Source organism: Cajanus cajan, chromosome 2 (genome assembly GCF_000230855.2).
Source record: "Cajanus cajan strain Asha chromosome 2, NIPB_CcT2T_4, whole genome shotgun sequence".
Taxonomy (NCBI): domain Eukaryota; kingdom Viridiplantae; phylum Streptophyta; class Magnoliopsida; order Fabales; family Fabaceae; genus Cajanus; species Cajanus cajan.
The window spans coordinates 52826022-52843185 of NC_138518.1; the positions used below are offsets into that span (position 1 = coordinate 52826022).

A 17164-nucleotide genomic window follows, 5' to 3' on the forward strand; every position below is an offset into this window, starting at 1 on the left:
GGATAAGAAGACCTATTTGGCCTTTATTAACGCGCATATGGGACAACCTGACACGCCTTTCTCACCTTCAGAGCATATTGCCTTTCTTATGTACTGGTTGTCAGCCTGTGTCTTTTGCACCCCTTCGCTTCAAGTCCCAAAATATTATTACAATTTAGCTCAAGCCCTTCATTTGCAAAGGAAAATCTGCTTAAGCAAATTACTTCTGGCCTCTCTTTATACTTGTCTTGATGAAGCTTCCGAAAGTCTTGCTCGAGAATCTGGGCCTCGAAATCTCTCTGGCCCGTTATGGCTACTTCAACTTTGGCTCAACGCGCTATTGGAGAAGAAACTTCATTTGCCCTCAAAACCCATTCCCATATGTGAACTCGAAGGAGCTCGTTTAACAACCCTTACCCCTCGAAAGCGTCTGGTAGACAATTTCGAGAAATATATTAGAGCCATCCTTAGCTTTACTGACTTCACTGAAGACTTAGCCCCTTTCATTCGACCGAATTTGATAGGTCCTACATGGTTGCGCCAAAATAACCAAGTTGGTAGCATAAGTCCAGCTTCAACTGACCTGTGGTTTGGATTCTTGTCTTGGGATGTGATCATGTCGGGTATGAGGCAAAAAGATGTCAGACTTTATCCTTATCAGCCCCAACTTTTTGCTCGACAGTTTGGGCTTTGCCAAATGAAACCTCTTCCCCTTCGACGTAAAGAAGGCATTGATGCGGATATTTGTGTCGAAAAAGGGAATTATGAAGAAGTCCTTAACTTCATCCTTCGCCCTGATAAAGAACTTAGGCTTACACCGACCACCTTTTCTCCTTCCTTTTTAGTCTCAAAATGCTACCTTCGATGGTGGTGTTACTATATTGTAGATAAACTCACCGATTTTGATGGCTTTCTGAAAAAGCTGATTAGTTCTCCTCTTTCTTGTTCGCAGGGGCCTAAACAACCAGGTACTTTCAAGAATCAACTTATCATTTATCAATTCGAACAATTTTTTAAGGTTTGTTATCGACCTGACAATGCGCACCGAACCATTTTTGACGCTTCTGTCTCATTATCGAAAATGGTACAACGGAACATTCGCTCAAAAAAGGTAATAAATCCTCAAGGTAAAACTGATTTCGAAAAATTTTGTCCAAAGCATATACCTCCTCTTCCAAATGCCCTTTTTGGTCTAGTTAAACATGTATCTCATCCTCCTTGGGTGAAAACACTCGACCCGTTTTACCTTGAGCGCAAAGAAGTTCCTGTAAAGAATAAAGTTACCTACGCGAGATGTTCCGTGTACGATTTTCCTCGAAACAAATGGTGGCCATTATGTTGGGTCAATAACATTAACCCTCCTCCTGGTAAATATTTTTCACCTCCTTCTTTTTCGCGTATACCTTAAACTTGTCTCACTTCTTTGCTCGAACCTTGTAGCTGCCATCCCTCAGCGTGTTCCTCGACATGTTGATCCAACTCCTGATTGGGAGAGTGACGATGACGAGGATAAAGAGACATCTAAAAAGGGTCGAAAGAGAAAGACCGCTGCTGACAAGGTTTCTTTACGTTCTAAGGTATACCTTGTTTGGATTGCAGTTTTTCTCGAAACTAATATTTTATCTTACCTTCTCGAAATTCTACTCTACAGAGTATTGGAAACTCGAAGAAACAAAGAATAGGTTCAAACAGTACCAAAACTGTTAAGTATCTTAACTCAAATATTAAGATTATTTTCTTGCTCGTGTTTCATACCTAATCAATTATTTTCCAATTCAGGTCTCGACCACAAAAAAGCAAGACAAGGGGAAAGGTAAGATGGTCTTGCCTCTTCCCAAGAAACCTCAACAATCCTCTGGCGAGAAGTTGCTTAAAGACGCCATGAAGTCCGTTCCTAAGGTATCTCAATTTCGACGTCTTTCTTCATTTATATTTCTCTTATGCCTTTAACCGTTCTAAAATCCTATTAATAGGATATTGCGATTATCCCACTGGATTCTTCTCAAGGGGTGTCTCAAGAGGTGCAGAAAAGCGTACCCTTTGCCACTGAGGTAACCCAACATGTTCATCTTGTTATACCTTGTGACTCAAATTTCCTCTTGATGTTTAGCCTGACTTCTTCATTTCCTCAGTTGTCTACTCCTCAAGTGGATGTTGCGGCGCTTGCCTCTGCCATGGCTTCGATAGAAGTTCCCCCTCCTGTCGAAGAGGGTAAGATTCCCCAACCCGAACCTTTGACTAATATGGAGACGTGGCAAGACTCCGCTCAAGGTGAACCTTCTTTCGAACTACAACCTCCCTTGGATCCGAACCAGGGTATATTTCTTTCGACTTTAATCTTCGATATGATACCTTGTTAATGGAAGTTTCTTATGTATTTACTTTTGTGCAGGTTCAACTGAGTCCCCTAGACCTTTTACCACTTCTCCTTCAACCCAGGGCGGTGCTACTTCTTCTGTCCAAGGCCTCTCCTTGATTCCCTCTCCAGATTTGGATTTGATGAGTTTCTTTAATGACGAGGACGAAGATATCAATACTATCTTCGAGGTGTTGGACAACTGGACGAGTGGTCCCTCTGGGTCAGAGAAAGACAAATTGAAGGTTGTTGAGCCAGCTTCTGACACACCTTCTTACCAACCCCTACTCGACTCTTTTCGCTCGAAGGCATACGTTAAAGATCTCGATCAAGCCTTCCTCATTCCTGAATTCAAAACGAAAGTGCAACAAATGATTGATGAGTTGCTCAGTTATTCGGACCTTCCTTCTGATATTTCTTTAGAGCTTCAAGCATTTATCAAGCCCTTTAGCCGCGCCTGGGAACTTCGAACTCAGTGGTCTACTGCATATCAAGAAGTGACCCAAATTGAGGTCGAAACTGAAGGAGACCGTGCTAAGCTCGAGAAACTCCGAGACGAGTTGGTTTCTATCAAGAAATCAACGGAAGAAATGATTTCTGCTTTACAAGCATTGCAAAAGGAGGAGGCTGATATCGAACGTACTATCGAAGCCTTAAACCACGAGCTTGACAAAACTCGCTCGAAGAAGGATGGAGTGAAAATTAAGAGTCAAGAGATCAAGCAACATCAAACAGGGCTTAAGGAAGAGGGCAAAGCCATTTCTTCTCGATTAGCAAAGACTTTGGAGCAGAAGAGGCATTTAGAAGCTCAATGTGCGTCTCGCAAAAAGAATCTGGACGAGGCTTACAAAGCTTTCGAGGATTTCAAGAAGCAATTTTTGCAATAATTCATTCTTCTTATCTATTTTTCCAACCTTTCAGTTTATATTTGCCTTGTATTGAACAATTATTCTTCTGCTCTTTTATGGAAATGTTTTAAATATTTCCCATTTATGACTTTGCTTGCACTTGAATTATTTATCTCCTTAATTACATATGCGTTCTTTGAATATACTTGCTCGACTAGAAATGGGCCTTCCCAATTATATGACCACTTCCCCAAACATCGAGATTTTTGATCCATGGGAAGTATAACTTTTAATACCAATTCTCCGACTCGAAAACGTTGCATATTCACTCTCTTATTATAAGTTTTCTCGACTCTTTCTTTCTGTCGAACAATATTCTGTAACGCAATTAATCTTTCTTCCTCTAAAGAGATCAACTCATCATACATCAAGTTCCAATAATCCTCCACGGGTAATTCATTTTGTTTTTGTATATGAATTGATTGTAAGTTAATATCGATAGGAAGAATAGCCTCATGGCCATATACTAATTTATATGGGGTTGTTTTCGTGGCATCTCGAGGTGAGTTCCTATATGCCCATAGTATTTGGACGAGAGTTTCATGCCAATTTCGAGGTTTATTTGATATGTGTTTTTTGATTAAACCAATTACCACTTTATTAGCAGCCTCAACTTGACCATTAGCTTGGGCATAATATGGTGTTGAAGTTACCAACTTAATTCCTCTTGATTCTGCATATCGAGCAATGTTTCGACCCGTGAAAACCGTACCCTGATCAGTAGTGATTGTTTGAGGAATTCCAAACCTTGTAATAATATGGTCTTCGATAAAATCAATTATATCTTTTTGCTCGACTTCTTTTAAAGGAATAGCTTCAACCCATTTTGTAAAATAGTCTATGGCAACTAGTATGTACCTGTGGTTCTTCGAGGAAGGTGGGTGTATTTGTCCGATTAAATCCATTGCCCAACCCCGAAATGGCCAAGGTTTGATGATCGATGTAGACCCCTAAAATTGTCCGGGTCGGAAATAAAGCTTGAAGACTCTCGAAGACTGAAGGAAGATCAGCCAGAAGGACTCCTGGAAGGCCCTAGGAGGGTTCTCTGTAGGTCTAGAGGTCTTAGAATAGCTCAAAATAAGGAAGTGGAGGGAATGAAGCCCAATACGGCCGTACTGAACTTAATACGGCCGTATTGAAGCTTCAATACGGCCGCAGTGAACTCAATACGGCGTATTGAAGTTTCTGAAACTTCAATACGGCCGTACTGAAATCAATACGGCCGTATTGAAGCTTCAATACAGCCGTATTGAACTCAATACGGCCGTATTGAAATTTCTGAATTTCAATACGGCCGTATTGAACTCAATACGGCCGTATTGAAGTTCAAAAAGTTCAATACGGCCGTATTGCTTCTGTAGGCCGTATTGCGCCTATTCCCTATAAATATGACGTCAATTGGACGTCATTCGACACTTTCACACTCAGTTTTGACTCCCTCCTTGAGTATTCTGGGGTTTTTGAGCAGTGTTCTGCCCTAGAAATCTCTCTGGGAGTCGATCCGACGAAGTTCTGGAATTCCGAGCACTTAGCTTGGAGATTCGAACCTAGTCGAAGGGAAATCCTCCGGATTTCCATAGTCAAAAGTTTTTAGGAAGGAGCGAGCGAGCTTGTAGAGCGAGGGAACGCCAAAAAGCTTCCCAGTTTTACTCAATATATAAAAGCACGCTTCAAGAGGTTCCTTCTTAAATCCTTCCTTTTACTGCTTTCTGTGTGCATATTTAAACTGTCATCATGTAGATAGTTAATTTATAATCTCTTATAATAAATAGGGGTAATTTAGTAATTTTACGCTATTATTTTAGAAATAATCTGTCATAGGGAACCCGAAAGGGGCGCTGTGGGGTGCTAACACCTTCCCCACGCGTAACCGACTCCCTTACCCGACTCTGGTTGTAATGGCCAAAGTTGATTTATAAAATCAATTGCCTTATCCCTTTTTCCAATGTTTTGAGTAAAACATTGGTGGCGACTCCACGAACCCTCCTTTTGCGAAAACCACTAATCCATGGAGGGTCCCGCTTAGGATTAATATGGATTAGTGAGACTTTTAATAAATAAATTGGATAAGATCGACAAGGTCTCAGTTTGAGAACAAGTCGTTCTAATAATCCAATACATTTTCAAAACTAAAAATAATAGGCGAGCTCGACCGTCTTCGCAACCGCCGAGGCCCGTTTGGGCTGGTGGCGACAGATGGCGACTCTGCTGGGGAAGCCTCGAGAGTCAGTCCCATTTAGTGACAGATTATTTTTAACAAATAAAAGTTAAAAATTACTTTATTACCCCTCACTTGTATGATAACATGTTTATCTATTTGGCTTTAATAACTGTTGTATTTTTAAATTTACGCAATTGTTTGAAATAAAAACTGCACACAAACCTTTGCACACAACAGTTCCCTCTATACCCGGGGGCATGAGTGATTAACCATAGGGAGTGGATGTTAGTACGGCCGGTTGTCGAATGGGTCTATAGGTGCCCGTAGACCGTTGTCGGAAAACATCACTCAAGGTGATAACCATGAACTTGAGTCCGACGGTGCGTTGGAGCTTTCCATCGACCTACGACGAGAGGAATTGGGTCCCTATAATGGGGGCACCTTGGGGGCCTTTGACCAAGTGAGAACAGTTAGATCCTCCTTGAATATGCACTTTTCTGCAGGAGACCCCTACCTCGTGATTCGCTCGTGACTGTTCGTGGATGAGTGAATTGTTTGTGCATTCGTTATGTGACATTGTTTGTGCATTAATAAATAACCTCGTGATAAGGTCTAAAGAATAATCCCCATGCATGAAAAAACCATGACATGAGAGGAAAGACCAATGTGTGAAAATATAATAAAAGTAAGGAGCATAGGCATCATTATCAATAAAACCTCATGCATCCTCATCATCATTTATAGGTTCACTAATACCCTCTCGATGTGAGTGAAAGAGACCCGTGACTATTGAGATTCTCCGTTGTGGAGAGATAATAGTCTAGGGAGGGTGATAAACTTTCATCTTAAAAAGGCAGCGCCTCAAAGATGAAAGGTTATCAAGCTCATGTCAAGAGCGTATTCATGAATAAACTAATTAGGTTAAAAAATTCATTTTAGAAAGTGGCTGGTCATCTCTCTGTCCTCACACGCGCAAAGAAAATCAAGAAAATGGAAGCGCTAGAGGAACAAAACAAGAAGCTCACGACCGAGCTTTCACAGCTCAAAGAGCAGATGGCGCAAATGTTGGAACTCATGCGTCACCATAACATTCATGGATCTCATCACAGTGACCATGGGTCCCATCATGAGGGAGAGGAGGAGGAGCATGAAGAAGATCCTCCACATGCCATACCTCTTGGGGCTGGAATTATGATTAAAGAGCCCGAGGTTTCAAAAGAACAATTCCACGCCCTAGAGGATCGGTTGAGGGCTATGGAGGGGCATGATTTTGATGTCAAAGATGCCGCCGATATGTGCTTAGTGAGGGACATTCAATTCCCTCCTAAATTTAAAGTGCCAGATTTCCCGAAATATGTGGGATCGACTTGCCCCAAGAGTCATCTCACCATGTACTGCCGAAAGATGGCTGCATATGCCACAAACGAAAAGCTCTTGATCCATTGCTTCCAAGAGAGCTTGGCTGATACCGCGCTCAACTGGTATATGCAGCTAGATGGAAATCTAGTACACACATGGAGGCAGTTGGCCGACGCCTTCCTCAAGCGCTACAAATACAACATCGACCTAACACCTGATAGGTCAGATCTTCAAGCCTTGAGTAAGAAAAATGATGAATCTTTCAAGGCGTACGCCCAACGATGGAGGGAGTTGGCGGCACAGATAGAGCCCCCGCTGTCAGATAAGGAGATGGTGTCCTTATTCATCAACTCGTTGACTGGTCCCTATTACGATAAAATGATAGGGAACACAACGACACTCTTCTCGGACATCATCACCATTGGGGAGAGAGTGGAACAAGGACTTAAAAGTGGGAAGCTGGCTAAGCCTTCCCAATCATATGAAGCTAAGAAGGTCTTCGGGAAGAAGAATGAGGGAGGAGTCAACGCCGTAACTATCTCTTCGTCTTCTTCCACTTCGAAGTCAGGAAGATCGCAATTCACCCCTTTGAGGAAGTTTGATAAACTTCCGACCACCTACAGCGATCTCCTGCCGAAGCTAGTAGAAGCCAAACTTCTAGCTTATGTTCCACCAAGAAAGATCGACCCACCTTACCCCGATTGGTACAAGCCACAGGACAAATGTTTATACCATTTGGGGGCATCGGGGCATTCAACGGAGAATTGTTTAACTCTCAAACACAAGGTCCAAAACCTTATTGATGCTGGACGGGTCACTTTCGATTCGACAGCGCCCGACGTGAGCAACAACCCTCTGCCAAAACAGGAGTAGAGAGAAGGGCAAGCCACAATAGGGCCCCTCCGCATTTTTCTTTTTCTTAGGGACTCATGATCATGAGACCTTTTATGTAAATAAGGGTTTTTTTTGTACATTTTTCACATATCAATAAAGAGGCATATTTCACACATTACTCTCTCTTTTTTTCTTTTCTCTCTTTCCTCATTAACATTAATAATTCTAAACCTAAACAGAACCAATAAAATAATTATGTCTGTAATTGTTCGCTCTGACCGGGATCCGAAAGTTGAGGATAAATGGGATGAGTTGGGCAGTGATGAGGAGGCCATTTCTCCGGATCTGCAAAGATTGCTAGATCAAGAAGCTCGTCAAGAGAAATTGGAGACCGTGAATTTGGGGCATGACCGAGAGATAAAAGAGGTCAACATTGGGACCCATATCAGTGATGAAATAAGGACACATGCTTCCACTATAATTATAATAAAATCATTCTTTTTCATTGCTTCTTTTCTTGCTTATAATAAAATTCTAAACCACATTATTTTTGACCCTGTTTGAATAAACATGAATGAGGTTAAAATCATCTTAATAATAATAAACCCACATCATTTTTATGTGGAAGTGTGTGTGACAACTTGGAGCACTTTCCCTTGGCCTCGACAAGTGCCATCATGGGTAAAAAGAAATCTTTCAAAATAAAAGAAGCTCGGCAGGAAAACCAAAAAGGGGACTGCGCAAAAATAAGAGCAAAAGACCCGCTAGGAATCCCACGAAAGGGTGACCTAGGCAAAAGTTAGGGTTACAAAAATAAACAAAAACAAAGGTCCGCTAAAACGCCACAAAAGGGTGTTTTAGGCAAAAATAAGGACAATCAAAAAACAAAAAAACAAATCCATGATGGTACCATGAACCGAATTCAAAAAGAAAGGTTCAAGGGAAGCTATCCAAGTTGTCGAATCACAACACGACCTTTTAACTTCATAAGTGTTTAATCAAGCAAGCCTAAACACATAAGCCTACCTTGGCCATCCATTCTTACAAAAACCATTTTTGAAAAATAATCCCCTCTAAAACACAAACTTCAAAACAAAAATATCTTTCCCTTCTTTTCTCTCTTGTCCCAAAAGATTTTAGAATAATCTAGTGGAAGCATGGAGAAATAAATCATCACTGATAATGGATCTAATCTGAACAACAAAATGGTGGAAGAACTGTGCCAAGAATTCAAGATCCAACACCACAACTCTTCCCCATATCGGCCAAAGATGAATGGGGCAGTCGAGGCAACCAATAAGAACATCAAAAAATAGTGCAAAAGACGGTTGTCTCATTTAAAGACTGACACGAGATGTTACCCTTCGCTCCTCATGGCTATAGGACTTCAGTACGCCCATTTACAGGAGCTACTCCATTCTCACTCGTTTATGGGGTGGAGGCAGTTCTACCCATCGAAGTCGAGATATTCTATCTAAGGGTAATCATGGAAACAAAACTTTCCGAGGCAGAATGGGTTCAAAGCCAATATGACCAGTTGAACCCTATCAAAAAGAAACGGCTGAACGCCATATGCCATGGTCAAGCCTATCAGAGGAAGATCAAAAAGGCTTTTGACAAGAAAGTCCACCCTCGAGTCTACCATGAGGGAGAGTTGGTAATGAAGAAATTACTACCAACTCAAAAAGGGCAAAATCGGAAAGTGTGCCCCAAATCACGGAGGACCATACGTGGTAAAACGAGCCTTCTCAGGAGAAGCATTGGTTCTCACAAACATGGACGGAGAAGAACTTCGATACTCAGTCAACATTGACGTGGTAAAGAAGTACTATGCTTGAAGACGTTGCTTGCATAGGCCTGCTAGGATGAAAACCCAAAAAAGGCGTCCTAGGCAAAAGTTAGGGCAAAATAAAAAGCCCGCCAGTACAAGGGTACTAGGCAAAACAACGGCAAAATTATCCCCGCTAGGATACGTCCTAGGCAAAAGTTAGGGGCAAAAGAATAAGATGTAAAAGCAAAGCAAGCAACGATCGCTTAAACCGAAAACCGAAAGGCGGTTCAAGTGATTATCTTCTAGAAGCAAGCGTCTTGCAGCATCTACACTCCTGGCTCAGGCCGAAGCAATTAGGGGAACGTAAAGAGCAACAATTACAGATATAATTGTTAAGCCCAATGTATATAGCCTACCCTGGCCAGCCATTCTTCAGAAATTTCCTTCTGTATATCTTTCTGTAAAAACACTTGTGAATATCAATAAAATATCCATTTGTTTCTTTTCTCTCTTGACCATGTGATTATGCCTCTGAATTGGTTTTTCATAAAAATTGTACGAAATTCCATTAATAATCGGTCAATAAAAGAAAATTGGAGGGGTTCCTGTAAAATCCATAATCTCCTGCATAAAGGCTCACAAAAATACTCCCTCGCGTCAATGACAGAAAGTCCTCCAAGAAGAAGAGGATAGGGAGAGCCACTCACTTTTCTAAATAAATGAACAAAAATAAAAAATTGTATTGCATTTGTGCATCACACAGACATTAGTTGCACATTCAAAGACCTTATCATGAGGCAACCACATAAAATAGAAAAATAGAAAAATTGCTTGTGTATGACAACAGCAAACAAAATGCAAAGATTCAGAAAATCAACAGCGTCATACGGAATAACTGAGCCTGGAGAGGCTTGCCGAAAGAATACTCTCAGAATAACTGAGCCTGGAGAGGCTTGCTGAAAGAATACTCTCAAAATAACTGAGCCTGGAGAGGCTTGCCGAAATAATACTCTCAGAATAACTGAGCCTGGAGAGGCTCGCCGAAATAATACTCTTTCAGAATAATTGAGCCTGGAGAGGCTCGCCGAAATAATACTCTCTCAGAATAACTGAGACATTTCTGTACAGAAAAAGCTGAAATCAACAAAAAAGGCAAAAACATAGAAAAAGCCGAAATCAACAAAAAAGGCAAAAACACAGAAAAAGCCAAAATCAATAAAAAAGGCAAAAACACAGAAAAAGCCAAAATCGACAAAAAAGGCAAAATACAGAAAATCCAACAAATCATACAGAATAATTGAGCCTGGAGAGGCTTGCCGAAACAATACTCATGCAGAATAACTGAGCCTGGAGAGGCTTGCCGAAACAATACTCATGCAGAATAACTGAGCCTGGAGAGGCTTGCTGAAATAATACTCTTTCAGAATAATTGAGCCTGGAGAGGCTTGCCGAAATAATACTCTCTCAGAATAAATGAGCCTGGAGAGGCTCGCAGAAATAATACTCCCCAGAGAAACCTCAACTCACGCTCTTGGACTCAAAATCCCCAGCGAGAGCTATCAAAGCAAGATCGACAAAATTCCCAATGGAAGTACGATCTCCCAAGCAGAATATCCAAGTCAAAGGACTTAAACTTCCTCAGCGAAGATAGCTCTCCAACTCAAGTGTTGAGTGAGGCTAAGCCTGCAGAGGCTTCCTAAATAATACTCTGGGATACATAAGATCCCTCATTCCCCAATCGCCTACTCAGAGGCATCTCTGCAAAAAGAGAAAAATCAAAAATATCAATAAGTATTCCCCAAGCGGAATCTGGCACTCAGCCGAACACTGAACTTCAAATCCCCAGTCGCCTACACAAGAGGCACTCCTTCAAAAAGGAAAACCCAAAAAAAAAAAAGAAAAAATCAATAACAATTCCCCAAGCGGAATTTGGCTTTTTAGCCAATCATTGAACGTCAAGATGATCTGCCTAACAGAAGAGGCCAATCACAACCAATGACAAAATCCCCTGGCGGATAACAGCCTACACAGAGGCAGCAAAAATCAGAAAATCAAAAAGAGATACCCGAATAAGGATAAACCGGGATACTCCACCAACGTCAAAGGACGTCAGCCAAACATAAGGCATCGCTCAACTCAGAGAGAAAGAGCATCTGTGTCTACACCCTAAGGAGTCAAAAATTCCCCATGGGTACCAACAATGCAATGCAAGTTGGGGCACAGGAACCTGTGAATGACTGCACATCCCCTAGACGGATCCCTGCATTATCCAGCCCTCAGTGGCACCAAAATCAAAATCAAACCGTCGAAGCAGCATCGTGGACTGTGGAGACAAAATCATCTCAAAGCCTAAAAGGCAATACTCAGCTACCCAGTTGTCGAGAGCACCGAGGTATGCACAAGTCTGGAGAGACAGTACTCAGAGTCTGGAGAGACGATACTCGAAGTCTGGAGAGACGATACTCAGAGTCTGGAGAGACGATACTCAGAGTCTGGAGAGACGATACTCAGAGTCTGGAGAGACGATACTCAGAGTCTGGAGAGACGATACTCAGAGTCTGGAGAGACGATACTCAGAGTCTGGAGAGACGATACTCAGAGTCTGGAGAGACAGTACTCAAAGTCTGGAGAGACAGTACTCAGAGTCTGGAGAGACGATACTCAGAGTCTGGAGAGACGATACTCAGAGTCTGGAGAGACGATACTCAAAGTCTGGAGAGACGATACTCAGAGTCTGGAGAGACGATACTCAGAGTCTGGAGAGACGATACTCAGAGTCTGGAGAGACGATACTCAGAGTCTGGAGAGACAGTACTCAAAGTCTGGAGAGACAGTACTCAGAGTCTGGAGAGACGATACTCAAAGTCTGGAGAGACAGTACTCGAAGTCTGGAGAGACAGTACTCGAAGTCTGGAGAGACAGTACTCAGAGTCTGGAGAGACGATACTCAAATAAAGTCTGGAGAGACAATACTCAAACAAAGTCTGGAGAGACAGTACTCAAGGTCTGGAGAGACAATACTCAAGGTCTGGAGAGACAATACTCAGCCATCAGCGTCGTCAGAGGCACGTTGGTGTTAAACTTAGCTACCGAGGTTGTCAGAAGCGCCGAGGTATGCAACAACCTGGAGAGGCTACTCAACAATTTTCCACCGGAAGACATTACAAGTCAGAAGGTCGGCACATCACCCGGACAATTGGGTCAACTCCTTTACTTGTCAGCCGGTACACCAAAAGACCGTTTGACTAAGTAAAGGGGGGGCAGCTGTAGACCCCTAAAATTGTCCGGGTCGGAAATAAAGCTTGAAGACTCTCGAAGACTGAAGGAAGATCAGCCAGAAGGACTCCTGGAAGGCCCTAGGAGGGTTCTCTGTAGGTCTAGAGGTCTTAGAATAGCTCAAAATAAGGAAGTGGAGGGAATGAAGCCCAATACGGCCGTACTGAACTTAATACGGCCGTATTGAAGCTTCAATACGGCCGCAGTGAACTCAATACGGCGTATTGAAGTTTCTGAAACTTCAATACGGCCGTACTGAAATCAATACGGCCGTATTGAAGCTTCAATACAGCCGTATTGAACTCAATACGGCCGTATTGAAATTTCTGAATTTCAATACGGCCGTATTGAACTCAATACGGCCGTATTGAAGTTCAAAAAGTTCAATACGGCCGTATTGCTTCTGTAGGCCGTATTGCGCCTATTCCCTATAAATATGACGTCAATTGGACGTCATTCGACACTTTCACACTCAGTTTTGACTCCCTCCTTGAGTATTCTGGGGTTTTTGAGCAGTGTTCTGCCCTAGAAATCTCTCTGGGAGTCGATCCGACGAAGTTCTGGAATTCCGAGCACTTAGCTTGGAGATTCGAACCTAGTCGAAGGGAAATCCTCCGGATTTCCATAGTCAAAAGTTTTTAGGAAGGAGCGAGCGAGCTTGTAGAGCGAGGGAACGCCAAAAAGCTTCCCAGTTTTACTCAATATATAAAAGCACGCTTCAAGAGGTTCCTTCTTAAATCCTTCCTTTTACTGCTTTCTGTGTGCATATTTAAACTGTCATCATGTAGATAGTTAATTTATAATCTCTTATAATAAATAGGGGTAATTTAGTAATTTTACGCTATTATTTTAGAAATAATCTGTCATAGGGAACCCGAAAGGGGCGCTGTGGGGTGCTAACACCTTCCCCACGCGTAACCGACTCCCTTACCCGACTCTGGTTGTAATGGCCAAAGTTGATTTATAAAATCAATTGCCTTATCCCTTTTTCCAATGTTTTGAGTAAAACATTGGTGGCGACTCCACGAACCCTCCTTTTGCGAAAACCACTAATCCATGGAGGGTCCCGCTTGGGATTAATATGGATTAGTGAGACTTTTAATAAATAAATTGGATAAGATCGACAAGGTCTCAGTTTGAGAACAAGTCGTTCTAATAATCCAATACATTTTCAAAACTAAAAATAATAGGCGAGCTCGACCGTCTTCGCGACCGCCGAGGCCCGTTTGGGCCGGTGGCGACAATCGAATGCAACTCACTTGCCGGTACCTTTTGTATTGGTCCATGCTTTTGACACTCCACACAACTTTTTGCGAATTCGATACAATCTTTAATCATAGTAGGCCAATATAAGCCTTTCCTTGACAAAACCCATTTCATCTTCTTTCCAGCTTGATGTGCTCCACAAATGCCTTCATGAATTTCTGCCATTGCTATATAACCTTCATGGTCTCCCAAACATTTGAACAAAACTCCGTCGAAGCCTCTTTTGTACAATTCATCATTTAGTAAGAGATAATTAAGAGCTTGGAGTTTAATCTTCCTTTCGACCTTTATGTTAGGATTTCGCAAGTATTCGATCAATTCGCTCCTCCAATCTTGTTGACCTGCTGAACTTATACTTAGAATTGCTCGATAGTCTAACACTTCACTCTCTGTATGAATCAGATATTCAAGATACTCTTTACTGATTTTATATCCAGAGGCTATTTGGGCCAATTTATTTGCAATATGATTTGAGTCCCGAGGAATGTGTTGTAACTCTACTTCATCAAACGTGTCAAGTAATTGTGTAGCTCGAGTTTTGAATTCAATTAATTTTTCATTTAAACACTTATACTCTCGAGTTAATTGTTTGATGACCAGTTGTGAATCTCCTCGAATTACCACATTTTTAGCGCCTAATTCTTTAAGAATCTCAAGTCCAGTAATCAATGCTTGGTATTCAGTTTCATTATTCGAGCATCCTGTATTTGTTTTGACTGATAACTTCGTCGGGACCCCTTTGGGAGAGATGATTAAAAGACCTATTCCGGCGCCTAACTCGTGTTTCGAGCCATCGAAATATAATTGCCAAGGCTTGGTGGTTATGTAATTAACTTCTTTAGTTCCATTCGAATGTTCTGCAAGAAAATCTGCAATTATTTGTCCTTTAGTTGCTTTTAGCGGCTCGAAAGTTAATGGGTATTCGGTTAAGGAAAGTGCCCATTTGCCGACTCGAGAATGTAACACAGGTTTACACAACATATATTTTATCACATTACTTCGACAAAGTATTACAACATTACGAGTCTTAATATAGTACTTCAACTTAGTACACGCAACATAAAGACTTAAACATAATTTCTCTAAAGGGGTGTATCTAAGTTCTGCTCCTATTAACATTCGACTTAAATAGTAAATGACTCTTTCGATGCCATTTTCATTATCTTGCGCCAGCATGCCCGCAATAGTCGAATCATTAGCTGAAATGTACAACTTCAGTTGCTTCCCTTCAGAGATTGGTGCAAGCACTAGAGGATGAGCCAAGTAAGCTTTAATTTCTTCGAATGCTCTCTGGTGCTCTTCATCCCATCGAAATTCTTGCTCCTTTTTTAAACGCAACAAAGGAGAGAATGCTTTAGTTTTACCAGACAAATTCGAAATAAATCTCCTCAAAAAATTTACCTTACCTAAGAGAGATTGAAGCTCTTTCTTGTTCGATGGAGGCTTGGTCTCCATGATAGCCTTGGTTTTGTTCTTGTCTACCTCGATCCCCCTCTGGTGTATAATAAATCCCAGAAATTCGCCTGCTATGACACCAAAAGCACATTTCAGTGGATTCATTTTCAAACCATATTTCCTCATTCTTTCGAAGGCTAGTTTCAAATGATATAAATGGTCTTTCTTTTGTTTTGAGCCAACAATTATGTCATCAATATAAACTTGCACGAACTTACCAATCAAATCATGAAAGATTAAATTCATCGCTCTTTGATAAGTCGCACCAGCGTTTTTAAGACCAAATGGCATCATCACCCATTCGTAGACGCCTAAGGCACTTGGGCATCGAAAGGCAGTTTTCGACACGTCATTCGCTGCAATATAAATTTGATTATATCCAGAATAACCATCTAATAAACTCATAATCTCGTTACCTGCAGCGACATCTATCATATTTTCAGCAATGGGCATAGGGTACTCATCCTTGGGAGTTGCCATGTTGAGATCTCGAAAGTCAATGCAAACTCTGAGTTTCCCATTTTTCTTTATAACCGGCACTATATTCGAGATCCAGTCAGGATATCTCGAAGTTCTGATGAACTTTGCTTTCAGCAATCTCTCAATTTCCCCTTTGATTTTCTCGATCACTTCAGGAGCAAATCTTCGAGGACTTTGTTTCACGGGCTTCCTTCCTGGGATCATTGGTAGCCTATGTTCCACCAATTCTCGATCCAGACCTGGCATTTCATCATAATCCCATGCGAAGCAATCTTTGTATTCATGCAAGACTTGAATTATCTCCCCTTTCAGCTCCCCTTGCAAGAACTTGCTAATGTAAGTGATCCGCTTATTTTCGATAGTTCCCAGATTAACCTCTTCGAGCGGATCTTGGGATTCTAACTTATGCTCTTCATTAGCGGCACTCTCGAAACCCAAAGGTGAATCATCAAAAATGCAGTCCAGTTTGAGTTCTAGCTCTGCTTTTTCTTTTTGCTTTTCATTTTTATCTAAGACTCCTTCGTCCCTTTGATTTTCTGTTTTTTGCTTTTCTTCCCTCTTTTTCCCGATTTCGAACTCCTTTTCTTTTTGTTGTTTTTCTTTTTTCTCTATTGATTCGAAATCCATCTCTTCTTTTTTTTTTGTTTTTCTTCGGCCAACATGGTCGTGCTAACCTCATTGTCAAATTGATCTTTATCGGCCAAGTTGGCCGTTTGATCGGCCACGTAGGCCGATATTCGAGCTAAGAAGCTCGAATAAGGATCTTCGTCCTTCATGCATCCAATGGAGCCGAATTCTTTTCGGCTCGAATAACGAATCATCTCTTTACATCCCAACAAAAGGTTTTCTTGACACCTTCCTCTTCATCCATCACCCCAGAGTTGTAAGCGTCGAAAGGTTTGGTCTTGGCAAATGCTGTCAGTTGTTGATCAGCAAAATACATGCCAACTTCATAAGTCTTCTGATCAGCTTCGAGAACCTCTAAACCTTCATCATCGTTCCAGAAGAAAACCTTCTGGTGTACGGTCGAAGGAACAGCACCTACACCATGGATCCACTCCCGACCTAGCAACACGTTGAAGTTTGCTTTGGAAGGTGTTACTATAAACATGGTAGTCCTCTTCACACTTCCGATCTGTACATCGAGCAGAATCATACCTTCAGGATGTGAAGACTTGCCTGCATAGTCGGAGATCATGATGTTATGGGGTTTCAGATCATCCAAGGATTTCCCAAACCTTTTCAGCATTGTCTTAGGCAAGATATTCACAGCTGCGCCTCCATCGACCAAGACCTTGTTTACCTCTTGCCCCTCAATC

General features: G+C 41.7%; 1 protein-coding gene across 2 annotated transcripts; it reads left to right on the forward strand.

Annotated features, from left to right (window-relative positions):
- The first annotated feature begins 453 nt into the window (after positions 1-453).
- Positions 454-2439, forward strand: LOC145954358 (uncharacterized). 2 transcript variants are annotated; one of them, XR_014431561.1, is made up of 3 exons: positions 454-947; positions 1420-2295; positions 2372-2439. XR_014431561.1 is itself a non-coding variant. In XM_083068424.1 (2 exons), the coding sequence occupies exons 1-2, from the start codon at positions 596-598 to the stop codon at positions 1659-1661; spliced, it is 594 nt and encodes a 197-aa protein (XP_082924550.1). In that variant the 5' UTR covers positions 454-595; the 3' UTR covers positions 1662-2432. The 2 variants fall into 2 exon arrangements, 1 of the variants encoding a protein (XP_082924550.1); XM_083068424.1 differs by having other exon boundaries at positions 1420-2432.
- The last annotated feature ends 14725 nt before the right edge of the window (positions 2440-17164 follow it).

What these genes read in the sequence shown, in the direction of transcription:
- LOC145954358 (XM_083068424.1), top strand. Translation starts at nt 596, where the DNA reads ATGTCGGGTATGAGGCAAAAAGATGTCAGACTTTATCCTTATCAGCCC. An exon ending in GCAGGGGCCTAAACAACCAG is followed by an intron (nt 948 to 1,419) that starts GTACTTTCAAGA and finishes CGAACCTTGTAG; the next exon opens with CTGCCATCCCTCAGCGTGTT.